The sequence below is a fragment of the Schistocerca piceifrons genome, chromosome 3, assembly GCF_021461385.2.
Source record: "Schistocerca piceifrons isolate TAMUIC-IGC-003096 chromosome 3, iqSchPice1.1, whole genome shotgun sequence".
Classification (NCBI taxonomy): Eukaryota; Metazoa; Arthropoda; class Insecta; order Orthoptera; family Acrididae; genus Schistocerca; species Schistocerca piceifrons.
The window spans coordinates 432,692,622-432,710,266 of NC_060140.1; the positions used below are offsets into that span (position 1 = coordinate 432,692,622).

Consider the following 17,645-nt stretch of genomic DNA (forward strand, 5'->3'; position numbering starts at 1 on the left):
AGATTTTGGGGTTACAACATTAATAACAACTTGCCTTTACATAATAGTACAGATTATGGAACCAATTACTCTGTAAAGTATGCACACAGACAAAATAATTCAATTTGTACAGTGACAAAAAGCAAATAACAAGAAAAATGATAAAAACACTGATAATCAATACCTGAAAGAATAGACATTGTAGTGGTTTTACCAGCCCCATTGTGGCCCAAGAGAGCTGTAATCTCTCCATTATAGATATCAAGAGTTATGCCTTTCACAGCCACTTTTGATTCAGATTTTCTTAAAGAAGTGTAGATCTTGAATAAATTTTTAATTCTTATTCCTGGCTCCAGATTATCAGGTGGCGCTTCAAAGTTCCTTTGAACATCTGCCTGTGTTTCCAAGTTTTCTATACCATTGTTACTACGAAAACATTGCTGGAAAAAAAGTGTCATAAGCATACAAATTATTCCCATGCTGTTTGAAGATATTACTAGTAACATGAATATGAATCTACTAGCCATAATCCACTATTTTTTTACTCATATGTCTACCATTTGCTTAATTTGCTTCTATTACCATTTTATGGCTCACATTTTACGTTATTTATTATCATCAACACCTGATCACAAATATTACTCATTGTTTATTCAAGACACTTTCCTTTGCACTGATTTCCCAATCCATTTATGTGTATACACCTCATGGATTGACTGAAATCTTCAATTTACTATTGCTGCTACAGCTTCTTTTCTTCTGCTGTTCCAAACTGTCTAGAGACTCTTCAACAACACCATGTCTAATACAGGGCAGTAAATTTGTGTGTCCAAGATCAAATAGAAAAGGAACAATATCATTCACTTACAGACATAAATTCTGCTCACTGACACGTAACAACCTACCTAAACAGCAAGGTGACAACACGCAGAGAAATGGTACACTGCAATGCTATTTCATCTTTGAATCTTTCTTCTTTGAAACTGTAACCCACACATTTTCCAAATATTTAGTAAAAAACTGAAAATTTTCAAGCCAACACTCGTTTCATGACTCATCTGACCAATATGGCATGCCCATTGTGTATCTCAGCATTCACATCATCCGGGACTTCATTCTTCAATTATCAAATTGATTCATACAGTATAACAAACCAAATATGTCATTGTAAATGGCTACATTTACAAACTGATATAGACATAGTCCAGAAGTGATAGTGATGATGATGATGATGATGATGATGATCTTTTCTCTTCTCTTTTTGTCAGAATTCCCAATGACACTTTGTTTCTTCCTGTCATATCACAGTAGCAATGACAGTTGTGTACAGTGATTCGACTGTATTGCTGTGTGAAAAAATGTTGACTTTATTGAAAATAATCATTAATTTTTGATAAATGTCAAAACAGAGACAGTTGCCTGTGAGTGACTACAGTGCTCTCAGACTCTCATAAATACTCTTTGAATATAGCAATGTAATCTTATATGGATCATTACTTGTAATATTATCAAAAAGTAGGAAGTCTTTATATTGTGGTACATTATGAAAGGGTGCCTTTACACAAAACCATAACCTGCTTAAGTCAGAATACTAACCAGATAATTATTTATTTCTAAAAGCATGTAGTATGAAAGTACTGTTCAGACAATATACCAAGACTTTATAAATTCTAAATATGTTCATTTATCATTTTCAACAGTTTCCTGATTTCATATGAGCAGCAATTAGAAGCCACTTTTGCAATTAATGCAAACTGATCTGGTGCATGAGCTGCATGCAATCACGGCAGTAACAGGATGAATTTTGCTCTCTTGTTTAAAATTATGAAATTAATGGGACTACAATTCACTTCTCATTAAGCTGCTGTCACTGCACAAGAAAATAATGCGAGAAGAATAAATATGATTTAAGGTTTCAGGGTCTTTGAGGTCTGCAGCCTCATAGGAGAAAGTTCCTCAACATTCTCCACCATGCAAAACATCAACTAAATAAATTTTACTGTTGTTCCGAAAATATAGTCACACCATTATCAGTACTATCATTCACACTTAGTTACATATTGACAAGACTGGATGCAACTTAAGGGTTATTAATTTGAAGTTATCATTTTTTGTATAAAATTTCTTGAAATTATTTTTATTCAGAAACAGAGATTTTCAGTTTGCATTCAAGTCAGACTAGCTTCTTGCCATGCAACTCTTTACGGTACACTGAGCCGGCTTCTCTTAATGATTCAACCATAAGCTGCACAAAATATTCCTAGTACTAGTCTGACTGATTTGTGATGACCCTACTCATCTACACAGTTTATGCTGAAACTTTCTCTCATTGCAATGAATTTTTTGAAACTTATGAACAGTACCAAAATTAGGCAAAACAAGTAGCACCAAAACAGCAATAATGAACAAATTCATGACACGTATGGTGCTGCACTTTTTGATATCAGATTAAAAATGTCATACAATGCATAAATATTTTGACAGTAACACAACTGGCACTTACCGGAAACATGTAATACCAAGATCTGGCAACACCATATTTTCCTGGCTTAACTGTATCCATATAATTAGTAATTAAAATGTAAAGAAGTATACTAAGAAGGTACATTAAAAATACATCAGCCATAGTTAGGTCTTCAGGGTTACCAACTGGAGGAGAAATCACAGTATTCCACTGAAGTCCATCACCTGTAAACAGAAAAATGCACAGTAAAGGAAATATTTTTGCACACACACACACACACACACACACACACACACACACAACATTTGTTAGCTCTGAAAACTTATGCCGTTCTTATGGGACAATGTGTGCAACTTGCAACTACAATCTAATTAAAATTATCTGTTAACTGACATCTTTTGCTCACCACTGTAACATGCAGATGACAGTTATCATATGCTTCTCAGTTAAGGCTTGGTCGAACTGTAGCGTTCTTTAAGGTAAATGACATATTGAGAGCGTCAACTATTGTGTAGCTCAAGCACTGCCAAGTGAACTCATGCTCTGTTGTGGCATGGTACAAGAACAGATGTCCCAAACATGACATCTTCAACTCTAATTGGAGAAAACCAGTTCTAAGGTGTCACGTGTTGATGAACAAGCAGTTTTAGTCAGATTCTAATAACAAGCTTCAGGAAAACACTATTTGCATGTAATAACCTACACAAGTGACAAATAACACAACAATTACAATTCTTTCCCTTCCAAATGGCAACAGTAACAGTGGTACATAAAGGGAGTAAATTAGTGGCCACATATTATCAAGTAAAGCACAAAAGTACTGCAGTCTTTAAGAATAAACATTTGCAAAACAATACCACAATCGAAAGGTAGTGATTTAAAGGAGTGTTTTTTCCTGGTTAAGAAAATAGTTTTTGGTAACAATATGATGCAACAACCACTTTATATAACATCAGAACTGTAGGTCAGGTTGTATCTCAAAATGAAATCTTTTCTTTTCCTTAAGTCATTACTGCTCTAAGGATTGTTTACCCCTGTATTGCTCAGTGTCTGACTAATCTACATGTGGGAGGGTGTGAAACTGAATAACACCAAGTTCAGTTATTTGTAAAAGGAGTTCTCTGGTACTGAACTGAATCCCAAGTTTTTCTTTAACTACTTAATAATAACTACTATGTCAAAATAAAACAGCAACTATTTTAGTTTTGACTGTTATTGTCCACACAACAGAAGTACAAAGTAAACTCCTTTCTGTAAATTAAGTAAGGAGAGAATGAAATATTATTCTTATGTTGTAGTTTTAATGCTTGCCAGTGCAACCTGAATGGGGAATATGGAGATTACAGAATCTTTTTACAGATTCTGATCCTTGTAGCAGACAATTCTGTGTCTTACTGAAAGACTCCTGATACAAAGTTGTGATTCTGTAAAATGTACGAAAAGGCTGGAAGTGTGTGACGGTGTGCATTTTTGTGTTCTCGTGGTGCAGTAACTGATCTATTAAATTTCCAGAGTCCACCCACAGAAACTACTCTTCTTCTTCTTCTTCTTCTTCTTCTTCTGCTGCTGCTGCTAATATTTTTGCTGCATACCTTGTGGTCATCTTCATAATGAGCCACATACTGACAGTACAGCACTCATTCTGCCATTTTAAATACCAGACATATAACCATCAGACATTGAGTGGCAAAAACAGTATGCATAAATTGAATCTGTAGCTCCATGGTGAAAGAAGCAGTTGAATTTCACTTAGTGACGAACAGAGATAGCAGTTTCAACCTCAAAAAATTGTAGAATCTGGTGCTTTCTTTAATATACTTGCCAACTTATCACTACAGTGCAGCTAATTATGATACATTGATATTCCAGCAAGGATCAACCACACAGCTGTGGTTTAGAACACTGGAATTGGTACTGTAACTTCAATTTACTAATCAGTTCAAAATTCCTCTTGTGATATGTGCAGACTTACCTCTTAACTCATACTGCCACATTATAATCAGCCCACGAAGAAGACCCCCTTGAGGCAGCAGACACAGTAATTTTTCAACTAACTTTCCTGCTGTTCCAGAGAAGGCATGTACAGCAAAATACAGCACAAACCATGCAGAACTTCCAAATGTCACAGCCATAGTTGCTATAAAATGAAACATTGTGTCAACAGCAGCTATTTAACTCCACATTACACTACATTTACATTAAAATAAAGTTAATGAAACGTGCATGTGGCTAGGACCTCCCATGGGGTAGACCATTCACCTGGTGAAAATCTTTTTAGCTGATGCCAATTCAATGACTTGCATGTCAATGAGGATAAAATTATGATGGAGATAACTCAAAACCCAATCAAAAATGGTTCAAATGGCTCTGAGCACTATGGGACTTAACTACTGAGGTCATCAGTCCTCTAGAACTTAGAACTACTTAAACCTAACTAACCTAACGACATCACACACATCCATGCCCGAGGCAGGATTCGAACCTGCGACCGTAGCGGTCGTGTGGTTCCAGACTGTAGCGCCTAGAACCACTCGGCCACACTGGCCGGCTAAAGCCCAATCCCCAAGAAGAAAAAATCACTGACCCAGCTGGCAATGAAACCTGGAGCCCTTGCCTAGGATTCTGCTATGCTGACCTCTCAGCTGCAGAGGTGGGCAATAAAGTTAATGAGAAGTATCATTATGTGAAATTATGAGAATGAATTTTCAGTCGCGTTATTTAATAGTGGCACAGGTAATTGACACACAGCTATAATCAAAATTCACATCAATGTCCCCAGAGAGTGTCTGTTACAGAAATGATGACTCACTGAAACCACTTGTCACCATATTCTATTATTATTATTTCCTAATAGTGGAAACAAACAAGGACCTTAAACATAAACAATGAAATACTGATTCATTAGATTTACTCCAACACAACTACTTCACAAGCATCACTGGTAATCAGTTTAAACAACACAATCCTTAAGAAGAACAGTCACTAAAGTGGTTATGATGAGGTTTCTAAAAGAGTAAAAACATCTTATATGGGCTTGATAGGGCCATCCTTTAGCAAGATCCTCGACAAGATGGCGGTAAGTATAGATGTACATGATGTTACTGCTAAATTAAATTACAGCGATGCAGTTAAAAAGATCGCTTGTATGAAGTGCAAAGATGAACTTAAAATGTATAGTGAACGTATTTCAAGTTTACAATCAGTAATCATAGGATTAAGAAGAGAAAATGACAGCCTAAGGCATGAAAATATGGAGCTTAGGTCGAGACAAAACATGAGTGTACTGCCGAAAGTTAGCAACTATAAGTCGATGGAATGGAAAACAGTGAAAGGCAAATGTAAAGCCCAAGGCGAAAAAATGTCACCTACAGTAAGCAAACCAAGTCTTGAGTGTGAAAACAATTTTAATATCCTTTATTCCGAAAACTGTAGTCAAGTGACTGGATCGAAATATGAGGTAATTTCGAGTGTGTCTCCGGAAAACGTTACAAAAAGTAACCTCCGCAAAAAAAAAAAAAAAAAAAAAAAAGAGTGAAAACTCTCGCAAAACAGTTAGACTTGCACTACCTGTGCCTCAGCTCTTACCAGAAACCAATAGTGATAAATGTGAAAGTGTGAAATATGGCAAAAATGAACTTCATAAACTATGCAGTGGAGGGGAAAAAAAAGGGGTAAAAACTACGATCGTCAAACCGTCGAAAAAAAGGTACAACATTCTCTTATTAACAGACAGCCACGGCAGAAATTTTGCAAGTGTTTTACAGGACAATTACAAAGGTATCCAAGCAATAGGAATAGTGAAACCAAGTGCAAGTACGAAATCTGTTACTGATGTCAACCTGCAGGGAAACAAGAAAGAAGAGAATGAATATCTAGTGTGTATAGCTGGTGCCAATGACATCAAAAGAAATGAAGAATGAAATTGCCTAGCAAGCCTGGAAAACCTCCTAGAAAAAAATAAATCATGAAACACCATTATTACAACGCTGCCTCACAGGTATGATCTCATGTGCAATTCGTGTGTAAATAAGTTGATTCGAAAAACAAACATTAAAATGAAACAAATGTGTACTCGTTTTGGCAAATGTAAAATATTAGATATAGGCAAACTGAAAAGAAGCCTACATACCAGACATGGTATGCACCTAAATTTTGAAGGCAAAAAATTCTTGTGTGACAAAATATGGGAAATTATCAAAGAAAAAGACCAATTAAATAGAATTCTCAGTCACAAAGTAAACAGTGATGTGTTTTTTTAGAGGAAAGCATAATAAATTAACTGTTGCATATCAGAATGTCCAGTATGTAACTAATAAAACAGAGCAGCTGAGTGTTTACCTAAATGAACCTAAGCCACACCTCTTCCTAGCAAGTGAATTGGGATGCAAGGAAGAGGAAGCATATGGTTACAGACTAAAAAATTACAAACTTATAAACCTGTACTGCAGAAAGACACACAAAAGTGGTGGGGTAGGCATTTATAGTAGAAATGATATAAAATGTGAAAAAGTGAAATGGATAGATGATCTAAGTACTGAAATGGTATTTGAGGTTGCAGCAGTAAACCTAAAGAATGGAAACAACAGCCGTATTATAGCAGCACTGTATAGGTCACCTGGAAGTAACACAGAAGAGTTTCTAAATTGCCTAGAGGATTTGCTGGAGGGGACAGCAGTATATAAAAAACACTTGTTGCTTGTTGGAGACATCAACATAGACTCATTAAATAATAGTGTTAATTATTTGCACTATATGGATGGATTACAGTGTTATAACTTTAAACAAATGAACTCAGAACCTACACAAGTCACTGCAAATACGAAGACATGTACTGACCATGTTCTCACAAATGTAGGAAAAGAGAAAGTAAATGTAAACACCTTAGAAAACTACATTAAAGTAAATAAAGCTGTAAACCATAAAGCCGAGAATCTCCCTTCTGAAGTTATTGAACTGAGGGAGAAAATGAAAGATTGCTATATACTTTTTAGAGATACTAAACTACAATATTTCTCAACAAAATATAAACTGCTCAGAAAAACATACATAGAGTCCTTGACTAATCTAAAAGCACAGAAATATACCTCTGAAATAAGGAACTCTAGCTGTATCAGTAAAACTGCCTGGAAAATAATGCATAAAGAAAGTGGGAAACAGAATTTCTGCGAACACAGCAACATAACATTAAAAGAAAATGGTGAAGAAATAAATGACCCAAAAGAAATATGTGTGAAATTTATACGTAAGTTCAGTACAGTTGGTACAAATGAAGTTCATGTCAAGCCATAAAATTTTAGTCTTGGAAAATCTAGCCAGTCCTTTTATATCCATGGCATTACTGAGAGGGACGTCCTAATAATCATATCAGCACTTCGACCAAAAATGTCTTATGGCTGGGATGACATTTCACCTAAACTGCTAAAAGAATGCAGGAATGAATTAGTGAAACCCCTGACTCACTTGATAAATACCTCCCTCAGTAATGGTGTATTCCCTAACCTTTTCAAAATTACTGAAATTATACCAGTGCATAAAAAGGGATTAAAAACTGACACTAAAGACTACAGGCCAATATCATTAACCTCGGAACTAGGCAAATTGTTAGAGAGAGTAATACTAAATCAAGTTGAATCATATTCCACCAAACACAATCTGTTAAACAACCAACAACATGGATTTAGAAAAGGGTGATCTTCTACAACAGCGGTAGCATCTTCTATACATGAAATATTAAATAAGCTGGACAAAAGTGACAAGGTAATAGGCACTTTCCTAGATATGAGTAAAGCCTTTGATACTGTGAATCATAGCATTCTTCTGTGTAAGCTAGAAGAGTACGGGTTGAGAGGACTAGCCTTGAAAGTACTTACTTCCTATTTGAAAGACAGGAAACAGTGTATAAAGCTAACTTATAAAAATAATGAGCAGTTCCTAACAACCAAATCAACCTTCACGACACTTCAATGTGGCATGCCTCAAGGAAGCATACTAGGGCCTTTTCTCATCCTTGTTTATGTAAATAACTTATTTTAACCCCAAAATTGCATGGTTGTAAGCTATGCCGATGACATATCCTTCATCAGCTGTGGCAGTGATATGCAGTCTGCAGCTAACAGTACAAAGATCAGTTCCAATACTCTGTCCGCATACCTTACAGCAAACAAGCTTCTTGTAAATAAAGACAAAACGGTAATAATGAAGTTCATCCACAGTTATAATGCTGCCATAACTGATACTGTATTTACATCCCCATTGGGTCTCGCATATGCAAATTCACATAAATTTCTGGGCATTGTTGTTGATGAACACTTATGGAAAGAACATGTAGATAACATTTGCAAGAATATCAGTAGAAATGTGTGTCTACTGAAACGGGTCTCAGCCTTCTTGGACCATGATACTTTAAGGCAAATATATTTTGGGTTGATTCATCCGCACCTTCAGTATGGTACTGAGATATGGGGTGGGGCATCAGCAGTTCATGTTGACTTTTTAGATCACAAAAAAAGGCAGTAAGAATGGTAGCCAAGGTAAAGTAGAGAGAGCCTTGTAGAGATATCTTTAGGAAATATAAAATTCTTACAGTGTACTCCATGTATATACTGGAGACAGTCATGTTTGTGAAACAAAATCCTGAATTTAAAATGACAAACAGTAATGTACACAACTATGATACACGGGGAAGGGAAAATTTTCATAGAATTGTGACCAATAAAAAGGCAACTGACCACAGCCCACATAGAATGGGAGCAATTTTCTACAATGCACTACCCTGTGAACTCAAGAAAGCAAATCTAAATATGCTAAAGAGTAGACTGACGCAATTATTAATAGAGACGTGTTGTTACTCGATAGAGGACTTTAAGTTGTAATGCCATCTTGGTAAACGGTGCGTATAGACAATGTCTCCAATCTATCAGAGGTATGAAAGAATGTAATTATACACTGTATTATGTGTACTGTACTATTATAAATATAAGCTAAATTGTGTTATACTATGGAGGAATCTACTTGTAGTGCCCTTTGTTATGAAAGAATGTAAACATTTTACTGTATGTGTGTTATGTAAGCTAAATTTTACTGACAATGACCGAAAACTTTTTGTTATATGGACAGAAAATAAATAAATAAATAGACCTTTTCAATCAGTGTATGTCTTGAGGTGTATTTCCTGAAAGGTTTAAACCTTTCTATAAAAATGGGTAACAATAACAACATCTGGTAATGCAACAGATGCTGAGGACATACACATGCAGACTCATTTTTGAATGTGCATGCTTGTCAGTAATGGTGGTGACAGTCTAGCCCAAGGGCAGAACTTAAGCACAGCTGCTAGGTAGGTAACATTCAAGGTGCAAGAGATACTGAACACACAGTGAATTCTCCTGCTGCCAAAATCCATCACATCTGCATACGCTGTCATGGGGAGAATACTCACTGAAATATAATATGCCTAGGGTAAAAATCTTATATTTAGTGGCACATGATCCAATAACTCTACGTCAACACCAAAGCCACCACACTGTGTCACTGTGACGAGTTCATCAGCACTAGAAATATTTTTGTATGCCAATGACTATACAAGTTAAAGTTATATTAATAATTGTTATTTGTGCCAATTTTCTTAATGAGTGCTACAAACAGAAATGAGGTGACGACTGAAATGCACTTGTTTATACTACCTAGTATGGGAAGTAGACCACCACACACCTTTCTAAGACCTCGTATGTTTTACATTGACTTTTCAATAAATTTATGCCTGAACAGTTTTATAGCTAATAATAAAGATCACTTTAAGATCAGTTGCAATAGCAAGTTATTAGCTGGAGATTTAAGTGCCATATTAGTAGAAAACTATGCTAGTAAAAAAGACACTTGACTTCTACGCATGTCAGATGTTTACAAGTTGGCAAGAATGTGGGGAAAGTATAGCACAGTGGGGCTCAAGGTTAGATACCATGCAACGCCATTTCAGGAAAGCTATCAGAGGTACCATGCAAGAATCAGAGCTAGAGGCCAGCTTGCTCTCATTTGGAAATCAAGCCGAGCAGTGTTTATCCAAGGGTTTTAAGATGACAGGATAAAGACAATAGTGCATGCGCGAGGTGAGCAGCTAATATTAGCAGAGGCTATAGAAACAGCTCTGACACAGGAGAGTGCAATAGCCTCAGCCTGAGAAAAGATAATCACCTGAGGTGGTGGTGCAGTGCCGTGGACCAAGAAGAAAGCCTCCAAGTGTTTCATGGGTGGGAAGCTCGGCCGTATGGTGCGAGAGTGTCATGCAGATAATAGAATAAGTAGGTGGGGTCAGCTGTATCAAGGAAAGGCAGGGAAACAGACCAAACATGAGTAGTGAGGCACTCACAATATAATTCACCAAGCCATAAATGCCCATGTGTGCGTCAGGAGATCTTAACATGTTTTAAATGCATGCGAAATGGTCATTACATGAGAGACTGCTCAGAAAGTGTTTGCCATGTACAAAATGCGTAAAGGAGAAGTAAAAGCCAGGAAAACTATGTAAAGGTGTAAGAAAGCAGTTGCCTTGCATCTTACCTGGAAAGATATTAACAGTCAAGTGTGAAAGCACATATGAGTTTATACAACTGGAGTGTCAGGACAGATTTACTAATTGCCTGAGATTTCTCATCAATAGTAGTGTGAAGATAACCCTAGTTGGGTGTAGATTCAGGGAATTGCCAACACATTTACAGGGACAGAGGGAACTTTAACCCTTGAATGTAATGCAAGTGAGCCATCATTTCTATATAATTGTGGAAGGTGTGGATATTCCATTTGACTGGCTGCAGGGCTGAAATTTTTTCAGAGTACATGAAGTCATAATCTGTTATGCCAACAGAAGCCCTTGGATCCACAGGGAACGGATCAGAATGAAGACAGAGTAAGAGGATGAGCTCCACGCATTGCAGATAGGTATTAGTATTCAGACTCTTACTAGTATGATTGTGCAGGTAGAAGAAAGAGATTGCTCTTTCAGAGAAACATCATGCGGAGTGAAAGGCATGTAAGGAAAGGAAAATGGAGTCACAGGACGAGTTCCACTTAGTACATTCAAAGAAAATAGGAGCTCTTGTGAGAGATTCTTAAGCACAAAGTGAGAGACATTTGGAAAGATGAGAGCATGTAGTGACAGAAACACATTAAGTATTGCATTGCAATAGGGGCAGGCAACACGTAATGCCAGACAGAAGCAAAAAGAGCACAACCAAATTGTTTCAGTATTAACAATAGGACCCCAGGAGGAACGAGTGTCCTAAACACTACAGAGGAGAATGTGTCAGCAGACTGCCCCCAAGTGGTAGCAGAAGCAATTCCAGAGGGGACACTGTATTGGTAATGGTTGTAATTTTCCCTTGATTTTAATTCCGATAATGAAAAATATACCCAGAAATGTGAAAGTTATCAAAAGAAGAAGCTTACTAGGAAACACACAAAGTTGCCTCTGGGGATCACAAAGACGCCTGAGCACAGACAATACTGACAAACTGTTACAGCAAGCTGTAATTTTGATCACCGTTAACCAACAGCTGGTACAACAGACAGGGGATTTTCAATTAGCAATATCAGAAATACAATATGTTATTATTAGTGATTGTCAATTCTCAGGAAGCTGTTCTAGAGCTGCATATGATCAATCCCGCTCAAATTGTAAAGTTTGTAGAATTAATAAGAGACAAGGGGTTCCAGAAGTGACCTTGATGTTTTCATTGCTGGAACATCTTATGTTATGTGTTAAAGGTTCTGCTAGTAGAGAAAGACATGTATAACCTCTACAAAATACTATCATTATCATCAGAAGTGGGCATAACAAGACATTTATTTACAAATATTGCCCCAGAAAAAGAGCTACTGCTAGTAGATGACGCAAAACATCAATATGCGAAGGTAAATAATGGGAAATTACAGTGTAAGACACTAGGTCAGAGCCTTAGAATTTTGAAATGGTATTTATACTTTTGTTCAGATATGATCTTGGAGAAGTGTGAGGCTAAGATTCTGCAACTAGTGCAAAGAATTCTGAAGGATTGTGTGCAGAAACTAATAGTGTTAAGTCTGAGAACACCATTAAGTAATAAAAAATAGCAGTTTGTTGCAGCAGTAGACTAAGGCAATTTCATGTGTCATGATGGAAGTCCCATAGTTATGATGCTCCGAGGCACAGGGAAGTTAAAATTTTTAGGTAAATATCATAGGTGTACGGCTCAGATGCTGATACAGTCTGAACATATAATACAAACATATGTGCCAAGCAGTGATACTGTTCTGAACTTAAGCATGGAAACAGGTTGCTGCATAGAGAATAATGACACAAGGAATATTAGTAAATTTAAGCTGCACCTGAAAATATAACTTACAATTAGGCAGTTACATAACCTAATGGCTGCAGGACATAAGTTGGATGAGCTACAAAGTGAGATTGAATAGGACTGATGTGCCTTCAGTAACTTCTCATTGAGTCATTTCTGTTTCTAGGGTTTCATGGGCTCTGGTGTAGTAAATACTGTGATGATATGCTGCCTATGCAGATATTGTAAATGTTGCTGAGACTGTTTTAACTTTGTGTGCAGAACAAAGCGTAACAATTGTTGTAGAAAAATGTGTGTTAAAAACGAAATTGTAAATCAGAGCCCAAAGATGGATAAAGTCAGGTACCTGCCTATGAGAAGCACAACTTGAGACAGGGAAGAGGCAATTTTTGACAGATCTCTAATGCCTGCTAGACATGTTAGAAGTGAAGTTAATAGTGGTGTTTATCAAAGTATTAATACAAAAATGGACAAATGCTGAAAAATGATAACACTGGTACAAGGTGTGAAAAGAACTAGTGTGAAGTGTTTTCTCTTTCAGGTACTGAAACAGTAATTAAGCTATGAAACATAAATCAATGTATCAAGTGCAATTCATTGTAAAGTTGATCGTAAAATAGTATGTATACCCATCCTACCAGAAAAGAGAATTGGTAGGATGATAAGAAATGTCTTGTACTGTAAAATACAATGTATCTTACTACAGGCATTAGGATATGTAACAATGATTTTAAGTGTGAAATGTAAAAATGTAAACATTTCTCTAACAGGAAAAGATTGACTTTTATGTATTTTTGTCATGGACAGTTTTAAAGCAGTTGTGCACATCTTTGAATGTTATTGTAAAGCAAATATGTATTTTTCCCCAATTAATGCAATAAAATTTGTGAAAAACATGGTATAAGAATTTGTAGTCACTGAGGAGAGCACTTACAAACTTTTCCCTACAGGGAGTGGGGGGGGGGGGGGGGGGGGATATTAAAAAATGCGTGCCTGAAAGGCAACAGAACAGCAACCGGAACAATTCAGTTTTCTAGAAAGTACTCAGAGTACAAAAGAGACACCACAGGAAGGGTGTTGTAGACTCACAAGGTATCACATGATCTCCCTGCGAGGCACAGCCGTGCATTGGCAGTGACCATGTATGGTCATACACAAGGCCCTGCAGGTTGGTGTCCTGAAGTACCAACATGGAAGGACCAGCGTGGGCTGCAGCACAGTACAAAGACAGGGCGGCATAACCCATGGGAGACTTCAGGACAGACAGCGGTCCAAGAGGGACATCTATGTCGGTCAGGCCCAGGTACTGGACTTTTAGTATTCGCTCTGGCTCTGCTCGTATTCATGCTCAGCCATGTACCTCCTTGCATAGGATTTTGCAATCAGGAGTAGTGTATTTAATTCGAGTCATTATTCAATGCTTGCTTAGATGAGCAATTAGAGACTGTAGTGTTCAAATCTTGCATTTGTTTGACTATTTCCCAACCAAGTTCCATAATGCTTTCAAACTTCCAGCAAGTGATCTCCATGTTAACTCACTGAATGGTCTTAAAGAAAAACTACAACAATAATTCAACATCTTACTATTATCACTAAGAGTGAAATGACCAAGAGAACAGTAAGTTAAAATGATGTTATGGAAGGAATTATCCTGGAGCACCTGAACAATAAAAGGAAAGTATGGAAAAAAAGTAAGTATGGCTAAATTAGAAATACAAATTAGCTTAACTTCTTTATTTTATCAGTGTGTCATTGTTATCCAACTGTTAGCTCCACAATGCCATCTGAAATTTCCACATTAACCTGCCTTTTTCACGACCCAAGTTTGTTTTTCCTCATTTTCATTTATTGTTCTTTACATTTAGTTTAGCTCCAATTTCATTATGTCATTTCCTAACAGAAGAACATTTGAAGTTCCAACATACAATACTGGAAGTATGAGGCACTAAAAGACCTGTAACTAATTGCATTTCTAATTTTCTTTCATATTACAGCTGTATCTGAGAGCAAACGTTCAATAGTGCTAACTGACAGGGTATAGCAACTACATAAACATCAACTTCAGATCAAAAATGCCAAATCGAAGGTAATCATGGGGGATACCCAGCTGCCTGATTGCAAAAAACTGCATAACACATCCACACATCATTGTGAAACAAACACACTGATAGGAAAAAGAATGAGTAATTGCTCTTTATGCTGCAAATTCATGAAAAAATTTATGCCTATACAAAATATTCTGGGTATTCTTGTAGCATCAAACAAGAGTACAATCTTGAGCTATCATCAGTTATCTTGAGATTGTACATTAGTTTGAGAAGACAAGAATACCAAGAACATATCATACAAGGATGTTGTAATAAGGAACTTCATACCCAAACTCATATCTGAGTAACTATTCAACATAGAACAGTAAACCTCCAATTTAATTAACTCACAACATCATACTTACCCTTTTCAAAGAATGAACTTATGGCAAAGAAACACACGATTGATGAGATGCAGAACACAATAAGAAAAACCCATAACACAGTAGCATCAGCTTTTTCTATTAGAGGTGGCATCTTTCCCACGCCAAACTTCATCACTAGGACAATACCAGTAACAGAGATCATATTTACAAATAAAGCATTAACCAGCCAACCAGTCCAAAGCATCCAGGATTTAAGGCCCATCAGTTTCATTAATTCCTGTAACAAAGAAAAAGAGATGTTTAAGTGCCATACTGAAAACATACAAAAGAAAAATTTATTTTTATGCGTGCATCATGTATGAATAAGAAGAATAATTTGATAGAAAATGGTACAATGCAGGACAATGAAATAATCTGATGCTGTGGAAGAATGTAGGTCAAACAGATTATACACTGAATTGCGATACATGAGGTGAATTCAAGAAACCAAAGAGTATTACTTTTGAACTCAATAAAAATAACTTCTCAGTGTGTTAGTTCATGTACACCTAAATGGATCCAATATCAAAAGCCTATATACACTCACTGATGTGGAAGACAAAAAGTTTACAAACAAAGCTAAAATTCAGATTACTGTTACTTCTTATTGTTCGTAGTTCCCAGTTTCAGTAACACAAATGGGCTAACCTATATCCTTATTTTACCACTTGCATTATGAGCAATACATGAAGGCTGTACTGCGAAGAGGAATGTACCCAGTATGTACAGTGCCCCTTTTCTTATCCCAACAAATATATCTAAAGTGTTTCATATTTACGAGGGGCGTTTGATAAGTCCATGCAAAAATAAAAACTATTTATGTGTTTGGGGTAAACCTTTTTTATTTTTCGACATAGTCTCCTTTTAGACTTTTACACTTCTTCCAACGCTGTTCTAATTTGTTGATCCCTTCTGAATAAAAAGAATTCTCCAAGTCAGCAAAATAGCTATTAGATGCTGCAATCACCACCTCGTTTGAATAAAATCTTTGTCCCACCAGCCATTTCTTCAAATTGGGGAACAAATAGTAGTCCGAGAGAGCCAAGTCTGGAGAATAGGAGGGGACTATGAAACGAGTTGGAATCCTATTTCCATTAATTTTGTGATCACAACTGCTGAGGTGTGTGCTGGTGCATTGTCGTGATGGAAAAAGACTTTTTTGCGATCCAATCGCGAGCGTTTTTCTTGCTGCTCGGTTTTCAAATGGTCCAATAATGATGAATAATATGCACCTGTAATAGTTTTACTGTTTTCCACATAGTCAATGAGGATTATCCTTTGTGAATCCTAAAAAACAGTCGCTATAACCTTTCCGGCCGAAGGAATGGTCTTCGCCTTTTTTGGTGCAGATTCTCCCTTGGTAATCCATTGTTTAAATTGTTGTTTGGTCTCAGGAATATAGTAATGTGTCTACGTTTCATCCACAGTGACAAAACAATGCTTAAAGTCCTGCGGATTCTTCCTGAACAGCTGCAAACCATCCTTGCAACACTTCACACGATTTCATATTTGGTCAAGCATGAGCAATCGCGGAACCCATCTTGTGGATAGCTTTCTCATATCCAAATGTTCATGCAAAATATTATGTATGCATTCATTTGAGATTCCCACAGCACTAGCAATCTCACACACCTTAACTCTTCTGTCAGCCATCACCATATCATGGATTTTACCAATGATTTCTGGAGTCGTGATCTCCACAGGGCATCCAGAGCGTTCATCAGCATCACATGTGCCCATATGGCCACTCCAAAAATCTTGAAACCACTTATAAACTGTTCTAATCGAAGGTGCAAAGTCACTGTAATGTTTATCAAGCTGCTCTTTAGTCTCCTGAGGCATTTTGCCTTTCATAAAGTAATGATTAATCACCAAACAAAATTCTTCTTCGTCCATTTCTTGACAATAAATCTACTTCTTGACTCACACAAAGGCCAAACACAAAGAAATAGACCAATATAGCTGAAACTTGGTGTGCGTTCTTTCCAAAGATGCTGCTAACTAAACATGACCTCGACACGCACCGGTGATGCCATCTCTAAAGACTTTGCATGGCTGCATTGACTTTTCAAACGCCCCTCGTATCAAACAGAAAATCCAGGATGGAACGTAACAACATAATCAGAAGGAAAGTTGCTACTCACCATATTTCGGAGATGCTGAGTCACAGATAGGCACAACAAATAGACTTTCACAATTAAAGCTTTTGGCCATTGGCCTTTGTCAACAAAGGCCAATGGCCGAAAGCTTTAGTTGTGAAAGTCTTTTTGTTGAGCCTATCTGCAACTCAGCATCTCCGCTGTTTAGTGAGTAGCTATTTTCCTTCTCATAATACATTGTTTCATATTTATGTTTGATTGCATTCCAATCAAATTTTATGATGTACAGATTTGTTGGCAGACATAAGTAATCATCCAACTTT

At 36.8% G+C, this 17,645-nt stretch overlaps 1 protein-coding gene across 2 annotated transcripts in view; it reads right to left on the minus strand.

The window, feature by feature from the left end:
• The window catches only part of LOC124787703 (phospholipid-transporting ATPase ABCA1-like), a 446,510-nt gene that overhangs the window by 301,615 nt on the left and 127,250 nt on the right, over window positions 1-17,645 (minus strand). For both annotated transcript variants that reach the window (XM_047254537.1, XM_047254536.1), the window contains 4 exons: window positions 15,224-15,461; window positions 4,416-4,580; window positions 2,483-2,667; window positions 164-419 (listed from right to left, as the gene is read on the minus strand). In XM_047254537.1, the coding sequence (XP_047110493.1) occupies window positions 164-419; window positions 2,483-2,667; window positions 4,416-4,580; window positions 15,224-15,461 (844 nt within the window). The remainder of the gene's footprint in view (window positions 1-163; window positions 420-2,482; window positions 2,668-4,415; window positions 4,581-15,223; window positions 15,462-17,645) is intronic.